The sequence below is a fragment of the Hyperolius riggenbachi genome, chromosome 11, assembly GCF_040937935.1.
Source record: "Hyperolius riggenbachi isolate aHypRig1 chromosome 11, aHypRig1.pri, whole genome shotgun sequence".
Taxonomy (NCBI): Eukaryota; Metazoa; Chordata; class Amphibia; order Anura; family Hyperoliidae; genus Hyperolius; species Hyperolius riggenbachi.
In genome coordinates this window covers 171963513-171980664 of record NC_090656.1, presented here as the reverse complement: position 1 = coordinate 171980664, position 17152 = coordinate 171963513, and the positions used below count along the sequence as shown (strand labels likewise).

General features: G+C 44.7%; 1 protein-coding gene across 2 annotated transcripts in view; it reads left to right on the top strand.

Moving 5' to 3' along the window:
- The window catches only part of LOC137537649 (cytochrome P450 2J6-like), a 109848-nt gene that overhangs the window by 49804 nt on the left and 42892 nt on the right, over positions 1–17152 (top strand). For both annotated transcript variants that reach the window (XM_068259557.1, XM_068259556.1), the window contains 2 exons: positions 5711–5871; positions 14094–14267. In XM_068259557.1, the coding sequence (XP_068115658.1) occupies positions 5711–5871; positions 14094–14267 (335 nt within the window). The remainder of the gene's footprint in view (positions 1–5710; positions 5872–14093; positions 14268–17152) is intronic.

Here is a 17152-nt window from a genome sequence, read left to right as displayed (position 1 = left end):
GTACAACACCAGCCTGCTCCCTCACATATCCCTGTTGATCCAGAGGACGGCGAAAAACCCTTATAAGGCATGATCCAATTAGCCCTAAAAGGGAAAAAAATCCTTCCTGACTCCAGATGGCAATCAGATAAAATCCCTGGATCAACATCACTGGGCATTACTTAGAGATTAGCAGCGACTCTTCGAAAGCTAGGATTCGTTCTGTGTGGCTGAATAGTGGGGTGTTGCTGAGAAATAAGTGACTTTAGAAGTATTTTATTTATAAATGCAATATAAATAATTAATATATACAGAAAATCATTAAAATTAAAGATTAAAGACTAAAGTAACCCAGTGTAAAATAAAGGAAGAAATAAAAAAACAACTTAAGTTCAGATGAAATATGTCCCTTTGTGGAAGTCTGAGCACATGGAAAGTCTTTGTTCCGGGTCAGAGCACATACAAGATGGCCGCTAGCTCGGTCCTTACGCTAGCAGCATGCTCTCATGATGGTGGTAAGGTGGAGGACTGGGGAGGAGGTCCAGTCTAGTCCTTTTGAATGACCCAGCTTTTCGGGCAGAATCTCTGGGTCGGCTCCTGGGCTGGACTGGGTGTTATTTATCTTTTGGGTGGAACATTTGAGTCCACAAAATATGACATTTCCATATTTCCTCTCACGCTCATTGCATACAAATAAGAGTCACAGATTCATAATCCTCAGAATATGACAATTCTTATGATAGCAAACATGCCTACCATATAATGTCCAGTTCCTGAGAAGTTTAATAACTTGGTTGTGGCTTACCACCGCCCCTCAATATTGGTGTCAAAATGTTCAGCAAGACATCACAAACCAATAACTATCCTAGGTACGGTATTCCTTAAAGTGAACCTCCAGACTAAAAATTGACTCAGCAGCACTGACGAGGCTTGGTGTTTCTTTAACAGTTTCACAGCATCAGACCTTTGTTTCTCTTATACAAGCCTCATTTGTAGCTGCACAGAAGAAAAGTGCCCGGGCATTTTTCCCCTGATGTTGTGCAAAGCATGATGGGATTTCTGATGTTGGTGTTCTCGTTTTGCTGTTGGGGTATGCTCAACCTCCTTGCGGCCAAGATTTCCAGTCTCTGGTTCCCCTGGACATGATACAGATGGGCAGGTGTCCTCCTTAGTGGACACATCCAGCTCCCGCAGTTGCTGGGTATCCCATTGAAACAAGTCTCTTTTCATGTCCGTTTTTGTCTTGCGAACGATGTCAATGTTCCTTGCTTGACATAGATTTTCCAGATCTGATTGGCTAAGTTTCTTTCATTTTCACACCAATTAAAATTAAAAATTTTGGGGAGGGGTACTAGGCTACACCGTCTCTCTGTAAATATAAAAAATATATTGCATTCAGCTAGCAACCAACAAATTGGTTCATTTCTAGACAGGGCTAATTCGATAGCGCTATCTGAGATACTTTCAGCACAACACAGATATCCCAAGCGCTGCCAACCACTATCACAGGCCCCCTAGTGGCCGGACCGCTGAAAGCCTTCCAATGTATTTCAACCCACAGACTGTCCAACCTCTTGGACGCAATCGATGAGCTGAAAGAGCTGGAATTTGGTCGCAGACAGGCTAAAAGGGAGCTTGCGAGCTACAGTAACACAAACTACACACTATTTCAGGGTACAAAGCTGCCACCACCTCTGTAAAGTACAGAGGACCTAATCTCACTGATTCTAAGACCTGCAAATAAAACTGTTAAAACACACTAATCTGGCTATACAGACATAGTTGCATAGTTATTACATAGTTATTTGGGTTGAAAAAAGACATACATCCATCGAGTTCAACCAGAAAACAAAGTACAACACCAGCCTGCTCCCTCACATATCCCTGTTGATCCAGAGGATGGCGAAAAACCCTTATAAGGCATGATCCAATTAGCCCTAAAAGGGAAAAAAATCCTTCCTGACTCCAGATGGCAATCAGATAAAATCCCTGGATCAACATCACTGGGCATTACTTAGAGATTAGTAGCGACTCTTCGAAAGCTAGGATTCGTTCTGTGTGGCTGAATAGTGGGGTGTTGCTGAGAAATAAGTGACTTTAGAAGTCTTTTATTTATAAATGCAATATAAATAATTAATATATACAGAAAATCATTAAAATTAAAGATTAAAGACTAAAGTAACCCAGTGTAAAATAAAGGAAGAAATAAAAAAACAACTTAAGTTCAATTGAAATATGTCCCTTTGTGGAAGTCTGAGCACATGGAAAGTCTTTGTTCCGGGTCAGAGCACATACAAGATGGCCGCTAGCTCGGTCCTTACGCTAGCAGCATGCTCTCATGATGGTGGTAAGATGGAGGACTGGGGAGGAGGTCCAGTCTAGTCCTTTTGAATGACCCAGCTTTTCGGGCAGAATCTCTGGGTCGGCTCCTGGGCTGGACTGGGTGTTATTTATCTTTTGGGTGGAACATTTGAGTCCACAAAATATGACATTTCCATATTTCCTCTCACGCTCATTGCATACAAATAAGTGTCACAGATTCATAATCCTCAGAATATGACAATTCTTATGATAGCAAACATGCCTACCATATAATGTCCGGTTCCTGAGAAGTTTAATAACTTGGTTGTGGCTTACCACCGCCCCTCAATATTGGTGTCAAAATGTTCAGCAAGACATCACAAACCAATAACTATCCTAGGTACGGTATTCCTTAAACAAGCAAAAATCATACATTGTATCTATTTTCAATCTGCTCCCAGCGGAGTCAGCAAGTCTACAAAGCCATGCTGCACAATGAAGACCAAGAAAAGCCATGTGGACTGAAAGTAGTGGTCAGCTCTATACTCCCTCCAACCCCCGACCCACAAGTCATAACAAAAATCCAGATAAAACACACCACAGCCAAGAGCAAAGAGGACTATGTGGAAAAATGGAGGAGTGAAATAATAGTCACAAAAGCTAACCATATACAGTAGCTTGCAAAAGTATGCGTTCCTATTGAAGTTTTCCACATTTTGTCACATTACTGCCACAAACATGAACCAATTTTATTGGAATTCCACGTGAAAGACCAATACAAAGTGGTGTACACGTGAGAAGTGGAACGCAAATCATACATGATTCCAAACACTTTTTACAAATAAATAACTGCAAAGTGGGGTGTGCATAATTATTCAGCCCCCCCCCCTGAGTCAATACTTTGTAGAACCACCTTTTGCTGCAATTACAGCTGCCAGTCTTTTAGTGTATGTCTCTACCAGCTTTGCACATCTAGAGACTGAAATCCTTGCCCATTCTTCTTTGCAACACAGCTCCAGCTCAGTCAGATTAGAGGGACAGTGTTTGTGAACAGCAGTTTTCAGATCTTGCCACAGATTCTTGATTGGATTTAGATCTGGACTTTGGCTGGGTAATTCTAACATATGGATATGTTTTGTTTTAAACCATTACATTGTTGCCCTGTCTTTATGTTTAGGGTCGTTGTCCTGCTGGAAGGTGAACCTCCACCCCAGTCTCAAGTCCTTTGCAGACTCCAAGAGGTTTTCTTCCTAGATTGCCCTGTATTTGGCTCCATCCATCTTCCCATCAACTCTAATCAGCTGCCCTGTCCCTGCTGAAGACACGCACCCCCAGAGCATGATGCTGCTACCACCATATTTGGCAGTGGGGATGGTGTGTTCAGAGTGATGTGCAGTGTTAGTTTTCTGCCACACATAGCATTTTGCATTTTGGCCAAAAAGTTCCAATTTGGTCTCATCTGACCAGAGAGCCTTCTTCCACATGTTTGCTGTGTCCCCCACATGGCTTGAGGCAAACTGCAAACGAGACTTCTTATGCTTTTCTGTTAACAATGGCTTTCTTCTTGCCACTCTTCCATAAAGGCCAACTTTGTGCAGTGCAGGACTAATAGTTGTCCTATGGACAGATTCCCCCACCTGAGCTGTAGATCTCTGCAGCTTGTCCAGAGTCAGAATGGGCCTCTTGATTGCATTTCTGATCAGCGCTCTCCTTGTTTGGCCTGTGAGTTTAGGTGGACGGCCTTGTCTTGGTAGAATTACAGTTGTGTGCTCCGTGGGATGTTCAAGGCTTTGAAAATCTTTTTGTATCGTGAGCCTGCTTTAAATTTCTCAATAACTTTATCCCTGATCTGTCTGGTGTGTTCTTTGGACTTCTTGGTGTTGTTGCTCCCAATATTCTCTTAGACAACCTCTGAGGCCGTCACAGAGCAGCTGTATTTGTACTGACATTAGATTACACACAGGTGCACTCTATTTAGTCATTAGCACTCATCAGGCAATGTCTATGGGCAACTGACTGCACTCAGACCAAAAGGGGCTCAATAATTACGCACACCCCACTTTGCAGTTATTTATTTGTAAAAAATGTTTGGAATCATGTATGATTTTCATTCCACTTCTCACGTGTACAGCACTTTGTATTGGTCTTTCATGTGAAATTCCAATAAAATTGATTCATGTTTGTGGCAGTATTGTGATAAAATGTGGAAAACTTCAAGGGGGCCGAATACTTTTGCAAGCCACTGTACCAGTCTCTACAAAGAGAATATAAAATGGCCGCATACCTGGAAAAGCTCCAAGACTCTCAAGAGAGGAAAATCCTGAGTGCCTACAAATTGAGTGCTCACAACCTCGAATTAGAGTCTGGGAGACACAGACAGACGTACAAACCCAGGGAGGAGAGACTATGCCAACACTGTGAGCAGAAGACCCTTAAGGATAAAAGCCACTTCCTGCTGCACTGCCCGAAATATACTACAACCAGGGACACTTACTTTAAGAAATTGTTGGAACTATTCCCAGACTTTATCACATTAGAAGATGAGAGGAAAACATATATCCTACTGGGAGAAGAGGAATCCACAGTGACAATCGCTGCACACTATGTCACAGCATGCCACAGACTGAGAAGGAGCATAACGGAACTGTAAACCTAAAAATGTCCACAGACTGCTTAGCCATTGTCCCCCTACCCCACCCCTCTTCCATGTCCCCTTTTTCCCCTTGCTTTGGCAATACCTGTAATGAATCTTGGTCATGCCAATAAAGCTATCTTTGATTTGATTTGATTTGTCTGGTCTCCTGTTGAGTCAAAGCTATTGCTGGCTTCCTCTACTGTCAGGATAGCCAATTGGTGCTGCTGCTGGCAGAGCTTTTCACACCTCGGTGTCATTGGTCCATGAAGGAACGCCTTGTGAACCAGTTAATTGAAAACAAACATTGGCCTGATCAGAGAACAAATGTATTTCATGAAAAGAAATCTCTATCAGCTACAAAAAAAAGGAGAGACCAGTCTGCCAGGACTACACATCCAATGTGGATTGTCCCGTTAACCACAATTGGTGCAGGAAACCAATTGCGATTGCGTTTTTCACAGCTCTTTTGTGACAGCAAGCATCAGCACCATTGCCTAGATTTTCCAATAAGCTGAAAATACAGGCAATACTGGATGCTTTTAGCCTTCACAAACTTGTGTTACCACCTCCTAGGAGAGACCAGTATGGTATTGTTGAAACTTCCTATCAAATATCAAAGGTCAAGGGGATGTTTCAGGGCATTCCTGGATGGCCATATGAGCTAATACTGGATAATCACAAGCAGCTGTATGTATAAGCAGAAAACAATATACTGTAGGTGATGGAAACATTTCCAGTTTTGGTATAAATGTTTGTTTTGATTGTGGTGACTTATTCTGTTGTTTCCATTTTTAGATTCACCCTTTGATCCTCATTTTACCATTGATAATGCAGTATCCAACATTATTTGTTTCATCGTATTTGGGAGACGCTATGACTATGATGACTCCTCATTCAGAAATATTCTTAACTTGGTCCATGAAAATATGAAAATGGCCACTGGAATTTGGTCACAGGTAGGTCAATAGCTGGCTAATTATAGTAGGGATGGTCGTAGTCAGCCAACTTCGCTACGCTGGAACTACGCGTAGTATTCCGCAATTACGCTTCGCAAACTACAGCTACGAAATTAGAAACTACGAAATTAGAAACTTTGCTACGTTTGCATTTCGTAGACTACGCGTTAAAATACGTAAGCTTCGTGTAGTTTATGCGGACGCTTATGCAAAAAAATTTCCGCAATAATCTGCTAATTAAGCGCATGGGTAAACTAATATATGAATACATTCCACCTTCCAATGCGGAATTGTATACGTATGGAAGGGCAATAATATTTCTGCACATGCGCAATGATCCGTATAGACACAGTTACCGCAAGCGTAGTTGACTTCGCAATACATACGTCAACTACGCGCAGCGGGCGAAGCTTCACATAGCGGCACTATGACTATGCGGAAATACGTATGCGTAGTTTTTAAACTTCGTCTATGAACTACGATGCGTAGTTGCGGACTATGATGCGTAGATTCGCACTGGCGTAGGTAGTTTACGAGCAACCCTGAATTATAGAGGAGTACAAAGGTATTAACTGGACTTTGCTATTAAAGCAGTGCAGAAAGCAGTAGTGATTTCTAAAGTGCAGTAACAAGTATCATCCAAGCTAATTCCAGTAGCAACCAATCAAATTTCAGGTGACTGAAATTAAGTCTTTTAAGGGCTTTTTTTCCATCTGAATTCTGGATACTATAGGCCCAAAAAAGATGCATTGGGACTGACAGCATATTGGAAATCATTGGGCTTATTCTACTGAAAACTGACATGTTGTTTTTTTCATTACGCGTTTATAGTGCAAGCAAATTACTACCACAGGGGCAGTACTGTGGTAATACCGTGTTTTTACATTTACTCCATGCTCACCTCCAACCAGAAGAGTATTTTTCTTTTTAGGCATGTACTTAAAGCCCTAGGCACAAATGTTTTCTTAGATCTGTATACGCACTCTATTGCAGAACTTGTTTTTGTTTTATACATATCTACTGTATGTAGAGTTAAAGAGGAACTGTAACGTCAAAACGGCCCCTGGGGGGTACTCACCTCGGGTGGGGGAAGCCTCAGGATCCTAATGAGGCTTCCCACGCCGTCCTGCGTCCCTCGGGGGTCTCGCTGTAGCCCTCTGTACAGCCGTGACGCAATATTTACCTTCCTGGCTCCTGCGCAGGCGCTCTGATGGCTGTCAGCGCCGAAGTAGGCGGAAGTACCCGATCGCCGTCGGGTCTGCTCTACTGCGCAGGCGCAAGTATCCGGCGCCTGCGCAGTAGAGCGGACCCGATGGAGATCGGGTATTTCCGTCTATTTCCGTGCCGAAAGTTGCCACAGCGCCCCCGCTGGAGCCAGCAAAGGTAAATATTGAAGCTACAGTCGGCTCTGTCGCCGGCTGTTCGGAGGGCTGCAGCGAGACCCCTGTGGGACAGAGGACGGCGTGGGAAGCCTCATTAGGATCCGGAGGCTTCCCCCACCCGAGGTGAGTAGTACCCCCCAGGGGAGGTTTTTGTTGTTACAGAGTCTCTTTAAGGCTCTGAATACCATAGAGCAGGGGTTCTCAAACTGCCGTAGCACCCTGGTGCGCCTTGAGCACCTGCTAGGGGTGCCTCGGCGTTCATCCCCATCCTTTGGGGGGTGCTGCTGAATAAGGGTCGTAACAGCATTTCAGTGGTTATTTTTGCCGAGGGGTGCCTTGAAAAAAATTTCAGAGCCATCAAGGGTGCCCTCAACCGAAAAAGTTTGGGAACCACTGCCATAGAGCATTCCCAGTCCTCGGTCCGTTCCGTCACTCCTGCACTCAGGTGGAAGCTACTTGTTCTTCTAGGTCTACGGCACTCCTTGTTCAGCCTTTGAAACTACTTACATCCCAAGTAGTTCTGTAGACAATTATGGACGTACTCATCTTCGGATCTACATAGGGACATGCAGGGTTTAATAGCTTCCACTAGGATAGTACAGGAATGATAGGATGGGACAGAGACCGGGAAGGCTCTACAGTGATGGCGAACCTTTCAGAGGCCAAGTGCCCAAACTGCAACCCAAAATCGACTTATTTATCAGTGAGTGCCAATGGGGGGGATGAAAAATGGGTGTGGCCATGACATTGTATGGGCAGAGCTAACGTAATGATGTAACAGCGAGACATAAGAAAGCAGTGTTTCCGCCATGATGTGGTGAAACGAGGATTCGCATCATGGGTGTGCAGAAACTGTGTGATATTATTTATTAGTATACCGTAACCCTAAAGCAGCAATTTTAGCCAACTATGACCATTAAATAATAAATGAAGCAACAGTTACCCTAGACACCAGAAAATAAACACAATGTGGGCAGTATTTCACCAGAAAATAACGCAATGTGGGCAACATGTCAGCAGAAAATAACGCAATGTGGACAACATGTCAGCAGTAAATAACGCAACGTGGACAACATTTCAGCAGTAAATAACGCAATGTGGATCAGCATTTCAGCAGTAAATAACGCAATGTGGGCAACATGTCACCAGTAAATAACGCAATGTGGGCAACATGTCAGCACTAAATAATGCAATGTGGACAACATTTCAGCAGTAAATTGTAACGATTGGTGTCAGCAAGCACCGCTATTCTGATTATTGGTGATCTGCAGTATCACCAATAATACAGATGCTATACCTGATTATATGGTGATCTGCAGAATCACCAATAATGCAAGTATAGCGTGACACAATCCAACCGTATGCAAGAGGGTGCTTGGTACCATAGAGTATCTCTATAGGGCACAGAGATACAACCTCCAGCAAGCTGGAACAGCAGACAACAATAATAATATACAGTGTAAATTCAAGTCTGTGGAAATATCCACCACACCGTAATTCCTCAGAGGTGTGGTTACCTCTGAATGGGAACCCTGTGTGTGAGATCCTCCAAAGGACGGAGTGGAGGAGTCTCGGCCTCTAGCAGCAAGGGTTTGCTAGTGGCGGTCGTCTCAAAGAGGCAAGCCTCTGATAGAACCCTACAGTGGGAGACGTTCCACTGAAGGGAGAAAGGTCAGACAAAATGAGGTTCGGCAACAGATCAGGCAGCAGCAGTACAGAAACGTGAGACAAGAGAATCGTCGGAAACCAAGCCAATAGTCGATAACGGTACGGGCTGGCGAAGTACAGAATCAGGAAGCAGAAGAGTAGTCAAGACAGGCACAGAATCATACACGATAAATCAAACAGTATAATATGTGTATATATTGGCGATAAACCAATATATAACACAATATCAGAGACAAGGCTGACTAGGTCTGAGTGCTGACACAGGGTATCGCAAACACAGATGAAGTGTGACTGAAAAGCACTTCCTTATATACTGCCTGGGAGAGAAGTCCCGACCCCAGGCAGCAACCAATCAGAGCAGGCTAAAATGTCAGCTAACCTCCAGGTCAGCTGACACGCTTTCTAAGAGTATAAAGGCGTGTCTGTCGTGCGCGCCCGCCCCCTAGAGGCAAGATGGCAGAGCCCTGGTGAGCAGCATGCTGGTGAGTTTGGAGCAGAGTGCTCGGACGGGTTTGCGCAGCGGATGCAGACGAATTTCCGCATCCCGCGTTGGAAAGTCCGCTTGCCGGATTGGATGCGACCATATTTCCGCAATCCATCCGGCATTGCGGATTTTTCGTTACATAAATAATGCAATGTGGAGAACATGTCAGCAGTAAATAACGCAATGTGGGCAACATTTCAGCAGTAAATGACGCAATGTGGACAACATTTCAGCAGTAAATAACGCAATGTGGACAACATTTCAGCAGTAAATAACGCAATGTGGACATTTCAGCAGTAAATAACGCAATGTGGACAACATTTCAGCAGTAAATAACGCAATGTGGACAACATTTTAGCAATAAATAACGCAATGTGGACAACATTTCAGCAGCAAATAACGCAATGTGGACAACATTTCAGCAGTAAACAACGCAATGTGGACAACATTTTAGCAGTAAATAACGCAATGTGGACATTTCAGCAGTAAATAACGCAATGTGGACAACATTTCAGCAGTAAATAACGCAATGTGGACAACATTTCAGCAGTAAATAACGCAATGTGGACGTTTCAGCAGTAAATAACGCAATGTGGACAACATTTCAGCACTAAATAACGCAATGTGGATGTTTCAGCAGTAAATAACGTAATGTGGACAACATTTCAGCAGTAAATAACGCAATGTGGACAACATTTCAGCAGTAAATAACGCAATGTGGACATTTCAGCAGTAAATAACGCAATGTGGACAACATTTCAGCAGTAAATAACGCAATGTGGACAACATTTCAGCAGTAAATAACGCAATGTGGACAACATTTTAGCAGTAAATAACGCAATGTGGACATTTCAGCAGTAAATAATGCAATGTGGACAACATTTCAGCAGTAAATAACGCAATGTGAACAACATTTTAGCAGTAAATAACGCAATGTGGACATTTTAGCAGTAAATAACGCAATGTGGACAACATTTAAGCAGTAAATAACGCAATGTGGATGTTTCAGCAGTAAATAACGCAATGTGGACAACATTTCAGCAGTAAATAACGCAATGTGGACATTTCAGCAGTAAATAACGCAATGTGGACAACATTTTAGCAGTAAATAACGCAATGTGGACAACATTTCAGCTGAAAAAAAAATAATTTACTCATCTGACAGAAGTCTCCTCTCCCGGCGGCGGCGTGCAGCTCCACGATTACCTTCCTGCAGCCAGCCAAAAGTCCTGCGCTGACAGGACATGCTGACGTCTGACCAGGCGCCCCTGTGAGCAGAGCGGGGAGGGGGTGGGGGCACAGCTTCGGCTCTTACCTCAGCAGGCATTGGCTCCACTCATTCGCTGAAGAGAATCAGCTCTTAGAGCCGGCGCTTCGCAAATCCATCACTGCATGCAGAGTTCTCGGTGGCGGGGGTTGTGGGATTAGTGGTGGTAGCGGACACCGCACGCGTGCCCACAGAGACAGCTCCGCACGCGTGCCATAGGTTCACCAACACTGCATATCCAGAGCCTTCCTTCTAAATAACTGTATGAATAAATCCTGAAGTTAAATTTTTTTTTACTTCAGATTCCCTTTAAGTACCTGATCTGGAGACATTGGTGGATTCGTATGCAGCAGTCTGTCATAGGTTTATGCTGTAGACCTTGTTTTTGTCTATATAGAAGCTGATCAGGAGCCATTGGTCACTTCCTGCATGATAGTCTGACACTGATATATGCTGCAGTCTTCTCAGAGAGATTCCATCAACCCATGCCCTTGCAGTTTGAAGAGTAGGATGATGCAATCCAAGCTGCCTCCATAGTTTTAGTGCCACCCCTAGAGCCTGAATGTGACTGCCTATATTCGAGTGCCTCTGTTCACGTGGTCAAAATTTGAAGACAGAATTTTTAGTCTCATTACTAACAAATAGTTATCACATCAGAAACCAGATTACTAAGGTATCAGAGGATATTTTTAGATCTTTCAACCACATCATAGATGGGGAGCACAACCATCATATATAGAGTGCAAACTGCCATGCTTGAGAGTAACCATTAAACCATCTCACAAACATACAGTACTGTGCAAAAGTTTTGGGCAGGTGTGAAAAAAATGCTGTAAACAAAGAATGCTTTTCAGAAATATAAATGATTGTTTATTGTTATCAATTTACAAAATGCAAAGTGAGAGAAAAAGTAAAATCTAAATCAAATCAATATTTGTTGTTACCACATTTTGCTTTCAAACCAGCATCAACTCATATAGGTAGCTCTTTTGAAGAAACACATAGAAACAGGCAACGTAGAGGATTGTAGATGCAATGGTCGGCCAAGGAAACTTAGTACAGCAGATGAAAGACACATCAAGCTTATTACCCTTTGAAATCTGAATATGTCCAGCAGTGCCATCAGCTCCAAAATGTCAGAAACCAGTGGGACATAGGTACATCCACTGCCCGGAGAAGTCTTGCCAGAAGTGGTCTTCATGGAAGAGTTGTAGCCAAAAAGCCATACCTCTAACATTTTTAACAAGGCCAAGCAACTCAAGTATGCAAAACATAGGAACTGGGGTGCAGAAAAATGGCAGTAGGCGCTCTGGACTGATGAGACAAAATTTTAAATATTTGGCTGTAAAAGAAGGCAGTTTGAGCATCGAAGGGCTGGAGACTGGTACAATAATGAGTCTCTGCAGGCAACAGTGAAGCATGGTGGAGGCTCCTTAAACATTTGGGGCTGCATTATGAAAAAAAGCACTCGCGGATATGCGTACTGCGCAGCCGTGGCTCTGCTCAGTGGCCATCTTGAGTGGGGAAAGTGAAATGACCCGTTTGGTGGAGTCGGGACCCGACCGGGGGCCAGCACAAGTATAATGAAGGCGGCAGAATGATCCTGAGGGCACTTATGGCGCCCTGTATGGATCAAGGAAGCACATGGGAACTGAACTTTTTTTTCGCTGTCTGGCCTCGGAAGTCCTTTAAAGGACACCTGAACTGAGAAGGATATGGAGGCTACCATATTTATTTCCTTTCAAACAATACTAGTTGCCTGGTCCTGATGATTTCTTTGGCTGCAACAGTATCTGAATCATACACCTGGAAAAAGCACACAGCTAACTTTTCAGAAACATCTAATCTGTATACTAACTAGTTCAGGGTCTAAAAGTATTAGAGGCATTGGATCAGCAGGTCAACCAGGCAGCTAGTATCATATGGCATCATCCATATCCCTCTCACGTCAGGATCCCCTTAAAGGACACCTGAGGTGAAAATAAACTAATGAAATATACAATTGTATCTATCCTCCTTCTCCTAAAAATTACCTTTTAAAGCTATTCCAGTTTTATTTTATATTTAAATCTACATTTTTGAAGTGTTTACTGTTTTATTGTTTTCACTCAATGTCACTTTCATTGAATTATGCCAGAGCTAAAATCTATGAACTATTGACCCTTTTTGGCATTTTTCTGCTCTCAGAAGCCATTTTCTGCAAGGAAAGTGTTTTATAGTTGTAATTTCTTATTAATGAGGACCCAGTCCTGACTCGGACAGGAACTGCCACTTACACTGCATACCTGATGTTTAAGATGTAGAGAGAGAAAAAAAAGAACACAGCATAGTTATTTGTGTGCTAGGCACTGTACATATAAATGTCTATCTCATCATGCGGTAGCGGTTCTTTAGGTCACACCCTAGATTTTGCAGTAGGGTGCCAGTAGGTGGAAGAGGGTGACTATGGGTGGGACAAGGGTGGGGAGGAGTGTGCTAGTGGGTAGGAGGAGGTTGCCAGTGGGTGGGGAGTAGGGTGTCAGTGGGTGGGGAGGAAGGTGCCACTCTGCATGGGGAGTAGGGTGCGAGTAGGTGGGGAGGAGGGTGTTAGTGTTTGGGAAGGAAGGTGCCACTCTAGATGGGGAGGAGGGTGCAAGTCTGGGGGAGGGGGGAAGGAGGGTGCCACTCTGGGGGAGAGGAGGGAGGATGGTGCCACTCTGGGTGGGTGGGGAGGAGGGTGCCACTCTGGGAGAGGGAAGGGTGCCACTCTGGGTGGGTTGGAGTGGGTGGGTAGGAGGATGGAACTTTGGGTGGGTTGGTGGGCATGAGGGTGCCACTCTGGGTGGGGAGGAGGTGAAATGTAAGGCGGGGAGGGAGGGGGGGGCGACATCACTCCTCCCTCCATCTCCATCATGGCCCCCCTCTTGAGTCCCCTTGCAAATGTAGAGAACTTTCTACTTCCTGTTTTGCGTCATGGGAAACAGGAAGTAGAAAGAAGCCGGCCACCGGAAAGGAGAGCGAGGGAGGAGTGATGCCGGCCCCCCTCCCTGCATTACACTTCAGCGGCCGTCGGCGACTGGAGCCTCGACCTTTTTTTCCCCCTCCTCCACCTGCCAGGGAAACAGATGGGGGGGTAGCCCGGGACAGCGGGACCCCTCCCCCAACCCGGGACAGACCCGCAGAATCCGGGACACTTGGGGGCCTGCAGCAGAATCTCCCTGTCCCTCATTTTCTGTTACCATTGATGGTATGGAAGAGCTTGAAGATCCCAGGAACAGGATGTACAAGAAGACTTCACCATTTGAGCCACAGACTGTTTTAAAAAACAAAAATGTGCTCCTATTATTTTATTTCCATAATCCATAAATAAAATTGACTTTAAGTAGCAAATCTGTCTATTAAAGAAAATCATATAATTCTTTCTGTTGCTTTCTCATCTCAGCTTTACAATGCATTTGGATTTCTCAAGGATTTCCCTTTGCCTCATCAGAAGATATTCAAAAATATGCGCACAATATTTGGTTTCCTCAGAAAGGTTTTAGAGGAACACAGAGAATCCAGAGTACCTGGCAAGCCCCGAGACTACATAGACTGCTATCTGGAGGAACTTGATAAGGTAATGTGTATAAAAATACTCCTCTGTATACAGGTATTCACATTTACATGTAAGACTAAGGAAGCAGGAGGAAATAAATTATATATAAAAGTACAAATTTTATTAATGACCAAAATAAACACACATATATGTAAATCTATTTAAAATTGACCAGAACACACAGGTGGGCCACCATGTCTAGGCCAGATGAAAAAATGTAGGGGATCCCCTAAAAAAATATTGATAGTGCGCAATCCATCAAATATCTTAATGCAAAAAAGGGGGGAAGCGACTCCTAGCAGGAAACATTGAAACAAAAGACCTCGGAGAAAAATATATCATTGGTTTTAAAGGCCAAGTGTCCAGGACCTAAATGGAAAAAGACTTCCTAGTAGAAAAGCACAGGTGTATCAGATACTGGCTGTGTTGCTGCAATGTTTCATTGGTTTTAAGGGCCAAGTGTCCAGGACCTAAATGGGAAAAGACATCCTAGTAGAAAAAGCACAGGTATATCAAATTCCGGCTGTGTTGCTATAATATTTCCAGTGATTTGCAGGATCAAAAGGCTGAATAACGGCTGATAGAGAGATTCAATCCATCACAATAGGTGGTCTTACTGCATATGTTATCACAAAATAATTGATGTGCAGGTCCACAGGTCAGGCAAGCTGTCTCATTTATGAGCTATAACAATGGCCAGGTGCACAGAGGTAGATTGATAGGCACACACTGTATGTGGCAAGCACTTCGGGCTAGTAAACAAAAATTTTTATATTCACAGCAAGCCTGACACATCCGCAAGCCCCAGGAGCAACAAGCAATTCACCAGAGTTAGTGCCCCAATCAGAAGCACATTCTGAGACAGATTCACAGGCAAGTGTTTAAACCACAGACATATGCAGGTACAGATGGTGTGATATTAAAGTTGATATAGTTCATTCATGGAACAGTCCGCCAGGGTCATCCCTTCAGCAGCATCAACTTGATGTAGACAAACTCAAAATTCCAGCAAACAACAGCATAAAGCAGCATATAGGTGCATCCTAGGAAGCTGTTTCAATGATCATATGGTAAACAGTGGTTACTCCATAGGAGGCTGTTTTCAAGTCACCAGTAGAAATGCATATCATTGAGGTATACTCATCTGAGTAGCTGGTCACTGCAAAGTACATCCACAGGAGCCCATGTGCTGCCACCACAAGTGTGTCTGGTCACAAAGAGAGCCTTAGAGGCCAACCGGTTTCACTGGTGAGATTACCAGCATCATCAGGGCAGGCTCAGAAGTTTTGCTGCCTGTGGGAGAGTGGAGCCGGCCTAAAATGGCACTGGGCGGCCAAAGGATGCTACCACGCCCCCCCATGACCACTCCCACCCCACCATCACAGGATGCAGGTGGTGAGTGAGAGGTGGAGGCAGAGGCGTGATGCATCCAATTCTCCGCATGTACGCACGACGTTCCCCCCGCGTCCGCATGCGGTGATGCGGATCAAAGGAGGGAACGCATATATGCGTACAAGTGCACGCACAGCGTTTCCCTCGCGTCCGCAACCGCCAAGCGGATCAAGTAGGAGGGAACGCGTATATGCGTACGACTGTACGCGACCCACAGAGACCCCCAAACAGGGCCGCTATGGAAATGCGGCCGACGCAAAAGGGCTCCGGGAACGCTGAGGGGCACGGACTATTAAGACCCCACCCCCTGATCGATGGTAAGGAGAAAGGGTGGCCCGGCTGTCCCGCAGGCGGGGCCCCGGGTCCCCTGGGCCGCCCAGTCGCCATCACCGCCGGAGCGCCACCATAGCCGCGGCCAAGTGTGCCCAGGGGCAACAGGAAACGGGGCAGGGGGGGGAAGGGGAGGGCCACGGGGGGAGGAGGACAGGGAAGGCCCACAGGCAGGCCACGGGCCAGCAGGCATTAGCCCAGTATATGGTCCATGTCAAGCCAAAGACTGGGCCGACCCCGAGCACCCCCCCAGGGCACATCGATCCCCCACCAACCCCACCCCACATCCAGGACCACCAGCAAGTGCGGCGCGCCGGGGGGGCCATAGCTACCACCTCCCACAGGATCAGCAAAGTCATCGAAAAAAATTACATATTGAAAAAAACATAATATAATAATGAAAAAATATTTCCATTAATAATAAATCCCTAATAGCTATATATAATGAAGTAATCATAAGCAAAAAAATAGAATACGAAAGTAAAATGAAATAATAATAAATAAACTGTTGTCCTGCCGATAGGGGACCAAACGAGAGGAGACCAAGGACAAAGTGGAGCAACGGGGGGCCACGCCAACCCACCAACCACCATCAAGGAAGTGTCAAAGATCATATCTAAATTAGATGGCATAAAAGGTTTTAAATCAAAAAAATATATAAGGGTCGGGAAAAGACCCGGTTCGGGCGCAAAAAGGCCGCCAGCTTAAGCACAGCAAAAGGAAAATATGAAGATTCATCCTTAGAAATTGAACAAAAATAATGAAAAATAGAGAACATATGGCCATGAGCCAGAGCACTGCTGTCACAGAAATGGGGCGAAATCAATACCTTCATTAAGGCCCGGTGTCCGAAAGGCCTTAAGTTTGTAAATCCAGAAGGCCTCACATTGGAGGAGTCTCCCGTCCCAGTCCCCTCCCCGTGGGTCCCGGTGTACCCTATCCAAGCCAAAGAATCGAATTTTCCTGGGGTTACCCCCCTGGCAAATTGCGAAGTGTCGGGCTACAGGTGTCTGGTGTCCCTCCTGGATACCATAAGTGTGTTCATAAATACGTCTGTTAAGGGATCTGCCAGTCTTGCCCACATAAAAGGCCCCACAGGGGCAGAGGAGGAGATAAATTATCCCCTCCGTCTCACAGTTAACATAATGTCTGGTAGTTAATACAACGTCTCTCATCACAAGGGG